The sequence below is a fragment of the Octopus bimaculoides genome, chromosome 6, assembly GCF_046866305.1.
Source record: "Octopus bimaculoides isolate indiv1 chromosome 6, ASM4686630v1, whole genome shotgun sequence".
In the NCBI taxonomy this organism is placed as follows: Eukaryota; Metazoa; Mollusca; class Cephalopoda; order Octopoda; family Octopodidae; genus Octopus; species Octopus bimaculoides.
Window position 1 is genome coordinate 57,350,878 of NC_142933.1, and position 19,141 is coordinate 57,370,018.

The 19,141-nt window shown below is 37.4% G+C and overlaps 1 protein-coding gene across 3 annotated transcripts in view; it reads right to left on the reverse strand.

The window, feature by feature from the left end:
- Nucleotides 1–19,141, reverse strand: part of LOC106878752 (ras association domain-containing protein 5) — a 247,897-nt gene that overhangs the window by 40,754 nt on the left and 188,002 nt on the right. Inside the window, exons 1-2 of one of the 3 annotated variants that reach the window (XM_089353949.1) lie at nt 14,664–14,780; nt 13,375–14,357 (exon numbers count right to left, since the gene is read on the reverse strand). The exons of 1 other annotated variant lie outside the window; for it this stretch is intronic. In XM_089353949.1, coding sequence (XP_089210075.1) covers nt 13,375–14,035 — 661 coding nt within the window. In that variant the 5' untranslated portion in view covers nt 14,036–14,357; nt 14,664–14,780. Of the gene's footprint in view, nt 1–13,374; nt 14,358–14,663; nt 14,781–19,141 lie in introns of those variants that run through there. One more of the 3 variants, XM_089353948.1, reaches the window with a different exon arrangement.

A 19,141-nucleotide genomic window follows, 5' to 3' on the forward strand; every position in this document is an offset into this window, starting at 1 on the left:
AATATAAGGGATATATATATATATATATATATCATAAATATAAGGGATTAGCAATTGAGTTGCTTCTCCAACATACTGAAAATTCAGAAACAGCAGTCAAAGAACTACCGTTTCTAAACTACAAATTTTTCTCTAAAACGGATGGCGATATTTATGGCACACATAGAACAAAAAACCGGAGGGAAAAGCACAAACAAAACAAGCCTTTAGTTAATTGGGTACGAATCGTTTCATGGTTAAGCGAACGAAAACTTCACTATTCCAATCTTCAGCCCAAATATTCTGATAAATTTGAAAGTGTCTCTAAAAAAATTCACGGTAATCCTCGGCCACGCGACACCAAAAATCAACGATAAGAAAGGCACTTACGAATTCATCGGCCAGCGAGTTCAGGCATCCCACCCCAAAGAAATCCATTCCATGTGCGCCACAAATAGTCCCGTATGAAAAAAAGTTCCGTGTGGAGGGATTACGGTTTAACTATCTAACTTAGAGATATCAAATATAAAATATACAAGAAATGAGGGCAGGGAATCGTCAATTAATAATTAATTTATGTAGGCGAAACAGCAAGGAGTATAGGGGAGCGGGCAAACGAACATTGGAGGGAACTTAAGGAAGGGAAGAACTCATCAGTTCTGTACCAGCACGCTGAGCAAGAACATAGAGGCTCAATCAACAACATAGAAATTAAAATCTTATCTACACATAGCAGTGATGCAGCACTTAGACAAATTACTGAAGCTACACACATAATAGAAGGGAAACCTAGCCTGAATAGGAAACTAGAATGGAACACTAACATACGCCACTAACAAACCACAGCATGTGACAACATGTTACCCATAAAACAATAATAGGAACAAAGTATAATACAATACATAGATAAACAAATGGAATTAAATACTACATACGTTAACAAAATTTAATTAAACACATTAAAAAAAAAAAAAAAACACACACACACACACACACACACATGAACATCATCATCATCGTTTAACGTCCGCTTTCCATGCTAGCATGGGTTGGACGATTTGACTGAGGACTGGTGAAACCGGATGGCAACACCAGGCTCCAGTCTGATTTGGCAGAGTTTCTACAGCTGGATGCCCTTCCTAACGCCAACCACTCAGAGAGTGTAGTGGGTGCTTTTACGTGTCACCCGCACGAAAACGGCCACGCTCGAAATGGTGTCTTTTATGTGCCACCCGCACAAGCCAGTCCAGGGGCACTGGCAACGATCTCGCTCGAAAATCCTACAGGAGCCAGTCAGGCGGTACTGGCAACGGCCACGCTCAAAATGGTGCATCTCATGTGCCACCCGCACAAGAACCAGTCCAGGGGCACTGGCAACGATCTTACTTGGCTTGCCGGGTCTTCTCACGCACAGCCCATTTCCAAAGGTCTCGGTCCGTAGTCATCGCCTCGGTGAGGCCCAATGTACGAAGGTCTTGCCTCACCACCTCAGCCCAGGTCTTCCTGGGCCTACCTCTTCCACGGGTTCCCTCAACTGTTAGGGTGTGGCACTTTTTCACGCAGCTATCCTCCTCCATTCTCACCACATGTCCATACCAGCGCAATCGTCTCTCTTGCACGCCACAACTGATGCTTCTAATGTTCAGCTTTTCTCTCAAGATACTTACACTCTGACGGGTATTCACATTGACATTACACATCCAACGGAGCATACTGGCTTCATTCCTTGCGAGCTTACGTATGTCCTCAGCAGTTACAGCCCATGTTTCACTGCCATGTAGCATGGTTGTTCGTACGCATGCGTCATACAGTCTGCCTTTTACTCTGAGTGAGAGTCCCTTTGTCGCCAGCAGGGGTAAGAGCTCTCTAAACTTTGCCCAGGCTATTCTTATTCTAGCAGCTACACTTTCAGCGCACCCACCCCCACTACTAACTTGGTCGCCCAGATAGCGGAAGCTATCGACTACCTCTAGTTTTTCACCCTGGAATGAGATAGAAGTTGTTTCCTGTTTGTTTGCAGTCTTTATTGCACCTGAACATCTGCCACAAACAAAAACTAACTTGCTAGTTAACCTGCCTTTGATGTTGCTGCACCTCTTATGTGTCCATAGCTTGCACCGGGTACATCTTATAGAGTTACTACCTACTCCTTTTCTACATACTGAGCAGGGCCATCTACCTGAAGGGGTTTGTGTTTTATCTACCTTCCTACTTATTAGGATTTTGGTTTTAGCTAGGTTGACTCTAAGGCCCTTCAATTCTAGACCTTGCTTCCACACCTGAAACTTCTCCTCTAGTTCTGATAGTGACTCCGCAATTAGGGCAAGGTCATCAGCATAGAGGAGCTCCCAGGGGCAACCTGTCTTGAACTCCTCTGTGATTGCCTGGAGGACTATGGTAAATAATAGGGGGCTGAGGACGGAACCTTGGTGGACCCCTACCTCTACCCGGAATTCATTGCTGTACTCATTTCCAACCCTCACCTTACTGGCCGCATCTCTGTACATGGCTCGCACAGCTCTCACTAGCCATTCTTCTATCCCAAGTTTCCTCATTGACCACCAGATAAGGGATCGGGGGACCCTGTCAAAGGCTTTCTCCATGTCAAATAAAAACTAATACAAATGAACACGTATTAACAGAGAATATAGGTGATACAGACACTCCCCATACACACATGCACTTACAAAAGACACAGACACATTGAAGGACACGCATGCGTAGACACATACAATAGGAATACAAAATACAAAATGGCTGATAGTTAGCAAGGTGAGACACACATAAGAAAGAAGGAAACAAAGGACCACTGATGAGGTCACAGAAGTGTGACGAAAGAACTCTGGCCGAAATAAGATTAAGATTAAGATTAATGTAATATAAAGCTGAAAAAAAAAAAAAAAAAAAAATTAACACCAAATATACAGTGCGTGTGTTTTTATTGGCTAAACTGGCAATATGACCATCCCCAAGTACAACAATATATATATATATATATATGTATATATATATATATATGTATATATATATATATGTATATATATATATATGTATATATATATATATATATATATATATGTATATATATATATATGTATATATATATATATGTATATATATATATATGTATATATATATATATGTATATATATATATGTATATATATATATATGTATGTATATATATATATATATATATATATATGTATATATATATATATGTATATATATATATGTATATATATATATATGTATATATATATATGTATATATATATATATGTATGTATATATATATATATATATATATATATATATATATATATATATATATATATATATATCATCATCATCGTCGTCGTCGTTTAACGTCCGCTTTCCATGCTAGCATGGGTTGGACAATTTGACTGAGGACTGGTGAACCAGGAGGCAACACCAGGCTCCAATCTGATTTGGCAGAGTTTCTACAGCTGCATGCCTTTCCTAACGCCAACCACTCCGGGAGTGTAATGGGTGCTTCTACGTGCCACCGGCACGAGGGCCAGTCAGGCGGGTACTGACAACGGCCACGCTCAAAATGGTGTATTTTACGTGCCACCTGCACAGGGCCAGTCCAGGGGCACTGGCAACGATCTCGCTCGGATGTCTTACTGGTAAAGGCCACGCTCAAAATGGTGTATTTACGTGTCACTTGCACAGGAGCCAGTCCATCGGCACTGGCAACAATCTCGCTCAAATGACTTTTCATGTGCCACTGGCACAAGTGCCAGGAAGGCGACATTGATAACGATCACGCTGGTGCTATTTACGTGCCACCGGCATGGAAGCTAGACAGCTGCTCTGGCAACGATCACGCTCGGACGGTGCTTTTAGTGCTTCACTGGTACAGGTGCCATCACGATTTCACTTTCACTTGCCTCAACAGGTCATTGCAAGCCGAGTTTAGTGTTCCTACAAATATAGTTCGATTTCGATTTCACTTGCCTCACCATATCTTCGCAAGCAGAGTTTAGTGTCCAATAAAGGAATGTTACGTGTAAGTGCGCTGGCTACATCCCTGGCAGAGGCCTTGGATTTTGGCCTCACTTGGCTTGCCGGATCTTCTCACGCACAGCATATTTCCAAAGGTCACGGTCACAAGTCATTGCCTCGGTGAGGCCTAATGTTCGGAGGTCGTGCTTCACCACCTCATCCCAGGTCTTCCTAGGCCTGCCTCTTCCATGGGTTCCCTCAACCGCTAGGATGTGGCACTTTTTCATGCAACTATCCTCATCCATTCTCACCACATGTCCATACCAGCCCAATTGTCTCTCTTGCACACCACAACTGATGCTTCTTATGTTCAACTTTTCTCTCAAGATACTTACGCTCTGTCAGGTATGCACACTGACATTACTCATCCATCGGAGCATACTGGTTTCATTTCTTGCGAGCTTACGCATGTCCTCAGCAGTCACGGCCCATGTTTCACTGCCATGTAGTATGGCTGTTCATACACATGCATCATACAGTCTGCCTTTTACTCTGAGTGAGAGGCCCTTTGTCGCCAGCAGCTACACTTTCAGCGCACCCACCCCCACTACTAACTTCGTCACCCAGGTAGCAGAAGCTATCAACTATGTCTAGGTTTTCTCCCTGGAATGAAACAGAAGTTGTTTTCTCCATATTTACAGTGTTTATTGCACCTGAACATCTGCCGCATACAAAAACTAACTTCTTAGTTAACCTGCCTTTGATATTGCTGCACCTATGTGTCCATAGCTTGCACTGGGTACATCTTATAGAGTTTCTACCTATGCCTTTTCTACAAATCGAGCAAGGCCATCTACTTGAAGTGGTTTGTGTTTTCTCTACCTTTCTACTTATAAGGACTTTGGTTTTAGCTAGGTTGACTCTAAGGCCCTTCGATTCTAGTCCCTGCTTCCACACCTGAAACTTCTCCTTTAGTTCTGATAGTGACTCAGCAATTAGTGCAAGGTCGTCAGCATTGAGGAGCTCCCACGGGCATCCTGTCTTGAATTTCTCTGTTATCGCCTGGAGGACTATGATGAATAGGAGGGGGCTGAGGACAGAACCTTGGTGGACCTCTACCTCTACGCGGAATTCTTCACTATACTCATTGCCAACCCTCACCTTACTGACAGCGTCTCTGGACATGGCTCGCACAGCTCTCACTAACCATTCTTCTATTCCTAGTTTCCTCATTGACCACCAGATAAGGGATCAGGGGACCCTGTGAAAGGCTTTCTCCATGTCAACGAAAGCCAGGTACATAGGTTTATCCCTGGCTAGGTATTTCTCCTGCAGCTGTCTTACCAGAAATATAGCATCAGTGGTGCTTTTCCCTGGCATGAACCCAAACTGCATCTCATCTAAGCTGACTCGCTCCCTAATTAGTTGGGCTATGACCCTCTCCGTGACTTTCATTACCTGATCTAACAACTTGATACCTCTGTAATTATTTGTGTCTAAAGCGTCACCTTTACCTTTGTAACAGTTGACTATGGTGCTGCTACACCAGTCATTGGGTATGACTCCTTCGTGTATCACCTGGTGACTAGGCTATAGCCGACACTACCTGATATTTTGAGCATCTCTGCAGTGATTCCTGATGGGCCAGGAGCTTTTCCTGTCTTTGGGGCTTTTCATGTATATATATATATATATATATATATATATATATATATATATATATATATATAAAACAAAGAAATGACACTGGAAAAAACAAATGGTATGTAATGAACTTCATAGCCATTCAATATAAACTTTCTCATTCATAAATCCGGTATGTTCTGAAAATGCAACTTTCCTCTGATGAAACTATAGGATGTTAATCTGATACTCAACTAAGAGTCCACCACATCTTATAACAGAAATAGCTGTAAGCTAATGAAGTCCATTACATAACATTTGCTTTTTCCAGTGTCATATCTTTGATTTCTATTACTACTCTATATTTATATAACAAACTAAGCATATTAGAATGCAATCTTCATTCAATCTATAATAGCCATCTGTGTTTGTAACAGCTAGTTTTCATAGACAACAAATGATTTTTAGAGAGAAATTAGTTTACTTCAAGCAGTTCAAATTACTATCTTTTATCTTTCCTTTTACATCAGTCATTAGGCTGCAGCCATGCTGGGACACCACCTTAAAGAACTTCTAGTTGAATGAATCGACCCAAGTACGTTTTTCTTTTAATCCTGGTACTTATTCAATAGATCTCTTTTGCCAAACCGCTAAGTTATGGGGACATAAACATGCCAACACCTGTTGTCAAGTGATGGTGGGGGACAAACAGACACACACACACACATGTGTGTGTGTGTGTGTATCTGTGACAGGCTTCTTTCAGTTTCTGTCTACCAAATCCACCCACAAAGAGGCTATAGAAGAAGACACTTGCCATGCAGTGGGACCAAACCTGGAACCATGTGATTTGGAAGCAAGCTTCTTACCACACAGTCATGCCTGTGCCTATATTTAAATTCCTTCAATATTTTCTTAATTGTGTCAGATATCGTCTAGGTAGTAAGTTAACCCTTTAGCATTCAGATTAATTTATCAAATGTAATGCTTATTTATCAACATTTTTAAAAATTAATCATATTATCTTGTAGCTTCAAGATTTTGAAGATGTAATTATTTTTAGAATGACATTGCAGGGTAGGTGAGAGAGGCCAGTTTGAACATAAAACAGGTAGAACATTTGGGCCAGATATGGCTGGTTTAATTGACTAGATATGGCATGAACATTATTCCATATACACCAGGTCTCTGTGTAGCTAAGGACCATACTTAGTGGTTAAATTGGAAAGGAGCTAGGTCTTACCCCCTCTACTATCCACTATTTCTGTATGCCTATAGATTCACAATAGCAATAACAGAAGCTAACAAGGTGAACTATCAGAAAATGACAATTGTCATTTTTCTTAATGGACATTTCGTTGCTTTTTCTAGCAGATCGAGCAACCATGCTGAGGGTCTCTCATTAGCTTGTGTGTTCTTTGTGATTTATTATGGAGCAATTGGGACAGTGACAGAACCTGGATATTCAATGACAAATCTAATGTATTGTTTGTATATTACTGTTATTGTTCTTTTTTGTTGGACAAATCATTTTGCTTTGTTTACTGTCATTGTCTTTTTAATACCACACTCCAATGTCTACTTTGGCATGGTTTCAATGGCTGGATGCACTTTCTAATGTCAACCACCTCATAAATACAAAGACCTTCCCTGGTGAAGAATGTACCCCCCACCCCCCAGCAAAAACTAGTCATTAGTGACTTTAGACTTTAGGCCAGAAGGATGCCAAGAAGCAGACCAATCTGGAAAAGAAGGATTTGGAAGCTTTATATGGTCAGAGATTTAGGAACACCCTAATTGAGAAATTTGACAGAGGAAGAACTACAGGCCTATCACATAGGGGGCAACTGGGAATTCCTGTGGGACAGCTTGCTGAGTGTCACAGACCAAATCTGTGGCTGGTGCAAAGTCTCATCCAGACCGAGGGTGATGTGGTAGTGGAATGATGCTGCAGACAAGGCCATTAGAGCAAAGAAACAGGCCTGGAAGGACTAGAAGTGTTGGGGCAGCAGGAAACTATAAGATCACCATAGGGGAAGCTAGGAGAGAAGCAGAAAAGAAGTTTGCCTATGTTCTGCAATGTGAGGACCAGAGACTTGAAGTGTTTTGGACTGTGAGGGAAAATCATGATGTCATAGGAAAGAAATGTGTCTGCTTTGATGACGGTACACTTGCATTTAATGATTCTGCAAAGAAAGAGGCTTAGAAACGCCACTAAACATGGAGAATGAATGGGAGAAGGAGTCTGCCAAATGTTGACCCACATAAGGGACCAGCTATATGAATCAACAGTAACTTAGTAGATGAAGCAATTAAGGATATGAAGACAAGGAAAGCCCCCAGCCCATCAGGAATCACAACTGAGATGCTTAAAATATCTGGCAGAGTAGGATATAGCCTAGTCACCCATATAGTTAATCAGGTTATCCATGAGGGAGTCATACCCATTGATTGGTGCAGCAGTATTATAGTCAACTGGTAAAAAGGCAAAGGTGACACCTTAGACAAGAATAATTACAGAGGCATCAAATTGCTGCACCAGGTGATGAAAGTCACAGAAAGGGTCATAGTTCAATCAATTAGGAAGACAGTTAATGTAGATGAGATGCAGTTCAGATTTGTGCCAAGCAGGAGCACAACAGATGCTATATTCCTGGTTAAGCAACTGCCTGATTTTTGTTGACATGAAGAAAGCCCCTGCTCTCTTATCTGGTGGTCAATGCAGAAGCTAGGGGTAGATGACTGATTGGTGAGAGCTGTACAAGCCATGTACAGGGATGCTATCATTAAGATAAAGGCTAGCAACAAATATAGATATGAATTCATGGTACAAGTAAGGGATTCACTAAAGATCAATCTTCAGCACTCTCTTGTTCATCATAGTCCTCCAGGCAATAACAGAGGAATTTAAGACAGGCTGCCCCTGGGAGCTCCTCTATGCTGATGATCTTGTTCTTGTAGCTGAATCACTACCAAAACTAGAGAAGAAATTTCAGGCATGGAAGCAAAGTTTAGAATCAAAAGGCCTTTTAGTGTTAATCTAGCAAAAACTGAAGTCTTAAGTAGAACAGACAAATCACAACTCCCTTCAGGTAGAAAGCCCTGCTCAATCTGTAGAAAAAGCATAGGTATGATAGTAACTCCATAAGATGTGCCCAGTGCAAGCGATGGACACAGAAGAGATGCAGCAATGTGAGAGGAAGGTTAACTGGGAAAATAGTTTTTGTGTGTGGGAAGTGCACAGGTATGATTAACACCAAAAATTTATAGAAAATAGATTCCATCAAATGCCAGTGGGGGAAAATAGAAGTAGGTAGCTTCCATTACCTAGGTGACCAAGTCAGTAGCAGAGGTGGATGCTCCAAGAGCATAGATGCTAGAACAAGAATAGGCTGAGCAAAGTTTAGAGAGACCCTACTTCTGTAACAAAGAGCCTCTCCCTGAGAGTGAAAGGCAGATTGTACAATGCCTGGGGGTGAACAGCTGTGCTACACAGCAATGAAACATGAGCTGTGACTACTGAGGACATGTGAAGGCTTGAAAGAAATGAAGCTAGTATGCTTCACTGGATGTGCAACGTCAGTGTGCATGTACGTCTTGAGAGAGAAGTTGGGCATAAGAGGCATCAGATGTGCACAAGAGAGATGACTGTGCTGGTATGGTCATGTGATGCATATAGACAAGGACAGCTGTGGGAAGTTCCCATCTCTAACTGTGGAGGGAACCCGTGGAAGAGGTAGACCCAAGAAGACGTGGGACAAGGTGGTGAAGCAAGATCCTCGAATGCTGGGCTTTACAAAGGCAATGACAAGTGACTGAGGCCTTTGGCAATATGCCACGCTTAAGAAGACCCATCAAGCCAAGTGAAATCTCAGTTTATGGCTGATGTCAGTGTTGCAGAACTGGTGCGTAAAAAGTACCTTTTGAACATTGGGCAATATGCTGTGCTTGAGAAATAGTAGTCATTGCCAATGCCAGTGTCACGGAACTGGGACCCATGCTGCTAGCATGTAAAAAAAGCACCCTTCAAACTTTGGGCCTCACAGAGGAAGTGACAAAGACTTTTGGCAATATACCAGGCTTGACAAAACCTGTCAAGCCAAATGAGATCATAGTCATAGCTGATGCCAGTATTTCATAACTGGCATGTAAATAGCACCTATTACACTCTTGGAGTGTTTGGCATCAGGAAGGGCATCCAGCCATAGAAACCATGTAAATCAGATTGCAACTTCATGCACTCCCCAGCTTACCAGTTTTCAGTCAAACTGTCCAACCCATGCCAGCATGGAAAATGGACGTTAAATGATGATGATGATGATTTACAGAGTGTACTGGGTGCTTTTCTCATAATACCTATATTAGTGAGGTAAGTGGGGGGCTCTATGTTAAGTGTTGTGAGGTTAAAGTATGAAAGACGAGGCAGGTAAAGGTTTCATGCTGTAGAGGAGATTCATCGATACCTTGAATTATTTAAAAGTGAATGGGAGTAATCAGGATGGGACTGGAAAGAAAGAAAAAATTGTGAGGAGAAACAGTTAGCGTGAGTCCTCAAAGTGCAAGAAGGTGAACAGATGCAAGAAGAGACGACAGAACAGAAAGGATGGATGGTAGAGGTTGCAAGAGTGTAAAGAGAAAGTGAGAAATGGTTAGAGATAGAGTAAGGATGTGGCCATATGAATGGTACACAAGAGTGAAAGGCTGGTTGATGATGAATGTGAGTATATGTGTGCTGTGATAGTTGAGGAGGTGTTGTATCTAATTCCTAGTATTTTTATCTTGTATCTATGTGGTATGTTTACATTATTGAGTGATGTATTTGATGTCCTGTAGTTAAGAAGAGAGACAGTGGATTTGGTTGGTATTACTCTTGCTTTAGTTGGATTTTCTGGAGGCATTAAAACCATGGTGACTATCTCAGTCTCCATAATCTGGGGAATTTGCTTGTCTTGACTTTGAAGACTGCAATAATTCTTTCAGACCTTTGACATATGTTTGTAATGTTGTTAGACCCGGAGACTTTTCGTCCCTGATTTTCCTGTAGCTTTTCTCATATCTGATGAATAGAAGAGGTCGAAGTTGTGCTCTAGATGGAAGGTATGATTTTTGTGCTTACTGTAGTTGATTTTTGAAAAATGATATTTAACACTACTTTTTGGTGTCAGTGGCTTCTAGTACTTAGATGTTCTATTTGGTTATGCCCTACTGCTAGTTACAAAGGTTTAAATCCACTTTATACATTCATATGTGTAATATTAAATGTTGCGTTACTTTTCCGCTACAATTAATTCTATATATATAATGGATCAAACAAACAAGAACAGTAAACTTTGTTTAGTATAGGTTTCATTCAGAATAGAAATGACGTTTTTTAACTAAAACAAACTAGAAGGATCGAAAATATCCTTAAGATCTCTTGTCCCTGTATAACTCAATCTCTTCATGTTAGGTACATTTTATTGTGTGTATGTGTAATATTTGGATGATGACTACTTTAAGGAAGAAATAAAGAATGTTGTGATTGCGTAGATGCCATAGACACAGCATGAAAGACTTTGCATGTAGTCTGTTTGCATCGATTTACCCTCTATTTAGAAATAACTACAAATCCTATAGTTGATTTTAAGAAGTAGTAAGGCAGCTTTAAACACATGCTCCAAGGGAAAAGGGTGTGATTTAACCAGTCCAATTTTGTCTTGATGTCAAAAATGAAGTCTACGAATTAAATTAAATGGTAAATCTAGTACATCAGTGAATAAGTAAGGTTTTAACGAACATACGGTAAATTGCAGAAGATCCAGTGTTATTGAAGAGAAGAGTAATAAATAATTATAGCTAGTCGAGAATATAGTACAATTAGGTGAAGCTAGAGATGCTGATCAAAGAAACATATGAGGGGGTTGAGTATTGATCTAGCTGATATAGTTAATGGATAAGAAAACGGCTGGTAATGTAAGGCGTGTCGCATTGACCTTACACCAACATAAAAATATTAGATATATATAATCATGATCAATAACTAACTACAGTACGCTCTAGACGTAAATATAAACTGTCTAGTTAACGTAATGACATTTGTTTCCCTTTAAATTAAATCTGCTTTGTAAATGTCACAATTTTAATATAAGTTTTTATACATTCTCGACAGAAACTAATGTAATAAATAGTCAACAAAATTCAAGAAGAAATACAAAAATTCCTTTTTGATACAAACGCTAAGAGATCAGCTGTTATTTTCTATTAAATGTTTAAGTTTATCACTCTTTTGTTGCAAGAAACTAGAACATCACTCAAATCAATTTTATCAATTACCCTAAAATATAGCATTTCACTTCAAACGGCATCCCATTTATAAAAACTTTTAAAGAACAAACATTAGTCTTTTTCAAACACGTGTATTTTACAATAATATTCAGATATTTTAATGCCACTGCATTTAAGGGATGTAGCATTAATTATTTCAAGCAGAATCACATGTTCAGATATTCAAAATTATTGTTTTTGACTAACAGAAAACTTAAAATATATATATAAAATCTAAAAAGTTGCCTTTAAAATTTTTCAAGCAGCAAACATAAAGAAACAACAGTTAGGAAAAGAAACCAAATCTTAAATTTTTAAAATATTATCGTTTCAAAAAAAGGACACTATTCTTGTAATAGGAATTATGAGATACAATATGAATATGTGTCATAAATATAAATACATTTATATATAATAGCCAGCAGAGAGGGAATTTACTGCATGCACATAAATAACACGTTTACACAAACACGCACTTATTTACAGACATATTTTCAAGTGGCTACTGCTATTGTAAAAGAATATATATTTAAAGTTAACCATGTGTTATAATTGAAGCCCAAAAAAATCGAAACGAATTTACTATAATCGGCAACATTTTAGTTGATTTTATTCGCTTATAATCAATTTGTAAATAGCAAGAGAATTTATTTTTAGTTTCCCTTGGCAGCACAAAAGACTGAGACTTAAAAAAAAAAGTCATGTTGCTAAAATGAGAGTTAAGTCGAGGAAGTATGTCTTCCCGACTACTACTAACTACTGAAACCAATTTCATCCATCATAAATGATGAACGAGATTATCGCTTAAAAACCGCTTAGAATGGAACCTTAATTCTATCACTAAATTCTAAAAAACTGATAAAATATTTTGTTTTACATACATACAGTATTTTACCGAAAGAATATGTATTAAAATTATTTTAAAATGAAGAACTTAAACCACATGAAAACTAAAAATAGCGAAAAGGTGACGTAAACAAACAACTTCCTGATTTTCTTACAAATCACATCCGGAATTTTTTTAAATTTATTCCACATTTTTAAAGAAATTGTAAATATTCTAAATAACTTCATTTTTACTTACTACAATAATGACTTTCGCTTTAATCAAATCAAATTAAATTTCGTCTGATTAAAGAATTTGAATGTCTTTTGATAACTGCTTTAGAAAATAAAATCGTTTTAAACTTTGAACTTAAACAGCTTTGATTTTTTAATATTAACTTTTGATGAATGAAAATGATGCATTTATTATTTTTAGTTCCCATTGTAAAATAGTTTGTGCGTAACTGAATGTTCCAAGCAATTATGAAAAATCTGTAAAAAGTTTAAAAATCGAAATAATATATTGAAATAACAGTTAAGCTACTTTTGCCGCTAAAGTAAGCAAGATATAAAACAACGTATAATATATACTGACAACAACCGAATACAAGTAAAAGTTCTTTTTTTTTAATCAATATATTGGCATATGGACAGAAAGAATGAATCTCACTTACGTTTGCACTTGAGGCACTGTTTGTAGGCTCCCCATATGAAGTCCCCACATTTGTCACACCAAGTAGGATTAGAACGCAACTCCAAGACAAAATCATGTCCAACTCCAAGCCGTAATTCTCCTTGACTCAGCAGAGCCATTTCAATCTGCTCTTGATAAACAACCACGGCATCGGAATTGGAGGAGTTTAGGTGAGTGTCGTGTTCAGCCCAATGACTGTGGTGACGATGGTTGTTACTGTGATGAAGATGAAGGTTGTCGTTCCGTTTCTTCTCATTTGGCGTCAGACTGCCTCCTACTCCGCAGCGACCTTCTCCTCCACCTGCTACTACTGCTCCTTCTCTACGCCTGTTGAACGGCTGCGAGAAGCCAAAACCCTGGAACATATTATCAATATTGGCTTGTAAACGTACCCACTTCTTTTTCATGGCGTCCACCATGTCTGTTGATGTGTTATTATTCTCGTTGCTGCCAGTGTTTACTGGATTAAGAGATCTTGTTAAGTGGTTTTGAAAATGATTATTGTTGTATGTATCATTTTCATCTGGAGTTGTTGCCCCCGTTGGACCGCCGCAGTATCCAGTGCCCGTCCCACCACCTGAATTTTCTACCGCTCCGTCTATTCCTCGAAAATAAAAGTGCTCTAGAAATTCACGAGCCATGACTTAAGTAGTGTTACCACGTTTTTCCTTTATTCTTCTCTCTCTCTTTTTTTTTATTAAAATGTATCGAAACCACGATATCAAAAGGAAGTTGAGATAATTAATCACTGCGTAAAGGCATGTATTCTTCCTTTACACAGACTATAAATGATAGAACACGCTTTAACAAACTTTTAATTATTTCAAAATGGTATTTTTTTTTTATGTTGTTAATGTTGCGATTATATTCCGGAATCACAGATACTGTATGGTTTTCAATAGTAATAAGTTGTATTGGAATTCACTTCAGTTATTCTAACTTCTACTGGAGTACACGTCACATCTGGAAAAGAAATATTCCATGAGTTAAGAAAACGTTAACCAAACAACATATTGTATTTTTGTCTCTATATACGGTGATTACAAATATCATCCCAATTAAAAACTATTAAGAACTAAAGATAATCTCAAGTTTCAGGAGCCATAAAAATACGTTGCAAGTGCATACATACATGCATATACAAACACTTATCTATACACATACATATACACACACACACACATATATATATATATATATATATATATATATATACCAAAGTAAACATATAAATGTGAAAGAAGTTGGAAAAAAATAGTACTCAAATACCAGAGACAGAGTAATATGCTTTATAATTATCAAAGCTGCAAAAAAGAATCACAAAAAATATCACAATAAACTGCTACTCGTTCCTGTTCATTGGACAGTTTAGATTGACAATGGAACAATACTGTTTGTATGAATAGAATATACAATTTACATTCACAGATACACATTTGAAATTGGTTTCTTTTCATTGGTCCTTTCAACTAAAGGCTTTTTTCTACTCAATAATGACAGTTTTACAATCATATAATACACACACACACATATATATATATATATATATATATATATATATATATATATATATAGGGAACAATCTATCTGTTACGATGGCAAGGGTCCCAGCTGATACAATCAACGGAACAGCTTGCTCATGAAATTAACATGCAAGTGGCTCAGCACTCCACAGAGACGTGTACCCTTGATGTAGTTCTCAGGGTAAGCATGATACAGAGTGTGACGAGATTGGCTCTTTGAAATACAGGTACTACTCATTTTTGCCAGCCGAGTGGACTGCAGCAACATGAAATAAAGTGCTCAAGGACACAACGCGTTGCCAGGAATTGAACTCACGACTTTACGATCATCAGCCACATGCCCTAATCACTAAGTCACACACCTTCACATATGCATATATTCATATATATACATATATTTACATATATATATATATATATATATATATATATATATATATATGCATATAAATGTATATGCATTTTTTCAATGTGTACAAATAACATGGAAAAAAAATAGTTACCAGGGTAGCAAAATTCACATAAGTTACAACCTACTTATAAAGGTAGAAATTCCAGGGTTTAGTGAAATGTTTTTGGGTGACATAGATAAATTAAGACATGGAGTTAAACGCAAGTGTTATTCAAATCTTTATACTTCCAACATATGTTCCAAATAAAACATTGGTATTATTGGTATTATTCGCATTTGTTTCCTTAGCAGTAATTACAAGACTAGAAACTCTGTTTATCAATGTAAAATTACTACTGGTTCTGATGTCGTTTTTTACATAGGTAGTTCTTCATCTCAGTTGTCCAAAAGAATATCAAACCATTACTCTACATTTAGACATATCAATACAAACAACAATACTGGGCTTAGTAAATTAATTTGGTCTCTAAAGGAATATAATAAACAATTTGATTTGGAATAGAATATACTATCTAGATCCTTTCCATATGATAAAGGTAAATCCTTTTGTCCGCTCTGTAACGAAGAACAATATCTCATGCTGTTCTCAGAGAATTCTCTTGTAAACACATTTAAAGAACATGTTTATCATTGCAAACATTGGCAAAAACATACCTTTAGTTCCTATAAGTAATTTCTACCAATCAATAAAATTCGATCTTTAACTGTCTTCTTATATTTCATTTCCACTACATATATCTATTTCCACGCTTTTAACCTTTATTCCCATTCGTCTATCGCACTATATTTCTTCACTCTTAATTTTCTGCTAATTTCTTTCTTTCTCCTTCTTCTCTTTCTCTAAATTGCCTTTGACGTTAAATCCATTAATAGTTTTTTTTAAAAATAACTTGCCAACGTTCCCTGTCATCATATACACTAATTACATTCAGTTAAACTGGCATATTGATGTGTTTTGTTCCAGTTTTTTTCCCTGGTGAGAAGATTGTTTTTGTTTTTTAAACTCCTGAAAGAAAAGTGAATTATTCGAATAGAGAAGAAACGCTTGCCTAACTTACAACCAAAATAAATGAACGGGTTAGAAGCAATAAAAAGCCAGACCTTGTTAGGAAGAAAAATGGATCTTTACCCTTTGAACGGCAGATCAAGAAATAAATTATTTGTAACTAAACACTTTCGAACTTCGGACACTGATAGAATGTGTCATATAAAACATTGTTGAGAAAAGTTTGTACTTTCAAAGTTGTCTTATTTCGGTAATTTCAACCAATCAATGATGTGTATTCACCTGAATAAAATTACTGCTCTTGTTTGTCAACAACAACTTCCTGCGGTGTATATTTCATTTGTCAATGTTATTTATGACATATTTCATCTCATTTATGTTTATATGAATAAACGAGTGTATCTAAAGTATGTTTACTTCATGGCACCACCACAACCGTTCGTGCATTTCTACTCCTTTTAGTTTTTTTTTTCCTGTTTTTCAGCTACTATTTTCAGAAAAACTTTTTTGCCCACCCCCACTCCCCCTCCAATTTCTTCATTTCTCACTTTTTTCCATAACTCTAACCCTAAATTCCCAACCCTAACTCTAACTCTAAAAGCAGTACAATTGCATGAACGATGTCATAAATAACAGTGACAAACGAAATATACACCGCTGATAGTTGTTGTTGACAAACAACGGCAGTAATTTTATTCAGCTGAATAGACATGATTCATTGGTTGAAATTACCGAAATACAACTACTTTAACACGAAATAACTTTGAAAATATAAACTTTTCTCAACAACACTAAAGTAAAAGATGTTTTATATGACACATTGTACCAGTGTCCGAAGTTTGAAAGTGTTTAGTTACAAAAAATTAATTTCTTCATCTGCCGTTCAAAGGGAAAAGATCCAGAAGAATATATAAAAAAAATAAGAGGAGGAAAGGAAAGAAAATGTTGATGCATAGGTCAGAAACAAAAACAAAATACAGAAAGGGAGGATCGATAGCTTATCACATTTTTTTTCGGGACCTTTCCTGAACTTAATTATAGAAAATGCATGTATGTTTATCTTATCTCAAGTTTTCCTTAAAGTTGTGGTAGAGCTCAGGAATTTTCTCTACTTTCCTGTAAGCACATGGGGAAAGATCCCGTAAGCACATGGGGACACAACTAGAATGAAGAAACAGCGATGTTTTCACTTCATGTTTTGTCGAAGATTCTTTCTGCTCAGTATATTTATGTAGGTGATTTTAAATGTATCGTAATTTTATAGACATATTGTATTTTAGAATACTTTCCTGATCAGTTGGCTATTTTCTTTGAAATACTCTTACAGGTTTTCAGAAGCACAGGAAAACATGACTGAATCATACGAAACTGGAACTATATATATATATATGTGTGTGTGTGTGTGTATGTGTGTATGTGTATAAATATATATATATTTATATACATAGTGTTTTTTTCCTACGTCCAGCAGTATATTAGATAGATATTATCCCTTAGTGGGTTGGATTCACAAACCCTAACTTTCTTGGATATATATATATATATTACGGAGATGTACTTGCATAGCAAGTGACCTGATCTGAGATCGTGTGCTGGAACGAAAACAACTGCAGTGTGGAAGGTGTTTATAAGCCATTTAAAATAACACACAAAAACTGTTAGATTCACTTCAACATTTAAATTTAATTTGTCAAAATATTTTCGTCGCTTTGAGACCACGACCTGTTCACTGACAAAATTCAGATGCAGCACAGAATTTATATATATATTTCATTTCATTTCATTTCATTTCAAAGTTTCAGCTCAGAGCTGCGGCCATGCTGATGCACCACCGTGTTGCTACACTGTTATTACAGGGAGCCTCTTACAATATGTGGCACTTGGTGAAGAATGGAGTTTGATTTAGCAACTCTCATTTGCACCTCCTGCCGCGAGGTAGGTTCATCTGGGACTCTCGATAGGAAGAGGTCCAGCTTTGATTTAAAAACTCCTACATCTACTTTGTGCAGATTCCTCAGGCTCTTTGGGAGAATATTAAAAAGCTGTGGGCCCCTGAATCCCAAGCTGTTGCAGTAACTAGTCCTGAAGCGTGATGGCATTGCTGGGATCTTTGGCACTATGCAGTGCCGTCCCGTTCTGGCATTGGTGTAGCTTTCAATGCCAAAATTTGGCACAATTCCTTCCAGGATCTTCCAGATGTATATTACTGCATACCTCTCCCGCCTTCTCTCCAGGGAGTAGAGTCTTAGCAGTTTCAGCCTTTCCCAGTAGCTGACCAGTTGCAAAGAGACAATCTTCTTTGTGAATCTCCTCTGGATTGCTTCAAGGTCTGCTGTTAATTTCAGACTGGTGGGTGACCACAGCTGTGAGCAGTAATCCAGGCGGCTGAGGACAAATGTCCTCCAGAGTATCATCATGGTTTCCTTATCTCTGGTTCTGAATGTTCTCAGGATCCATCCAGCCAATCGTCTGCACTTTGTTGCCATTCTGGTAATGTGCACTTGGAAAGAGGTATCATCACTCATGTCGATACCCAGGTCTTTCACTGATTTAGGCTCTGTATATATGTATATATGTATATATATGTATATATGTATATATATGTATATATGTATATATATGTATATATGTATATATATATATATATATGTATATATATATATATATATGTATATATATATATATATATGTATATATATATATATATATATGTATATATATATATATATATGTATATATATATATATATATGTATATATATATATATATGTATATATATATATATATATATATATATATATATTAT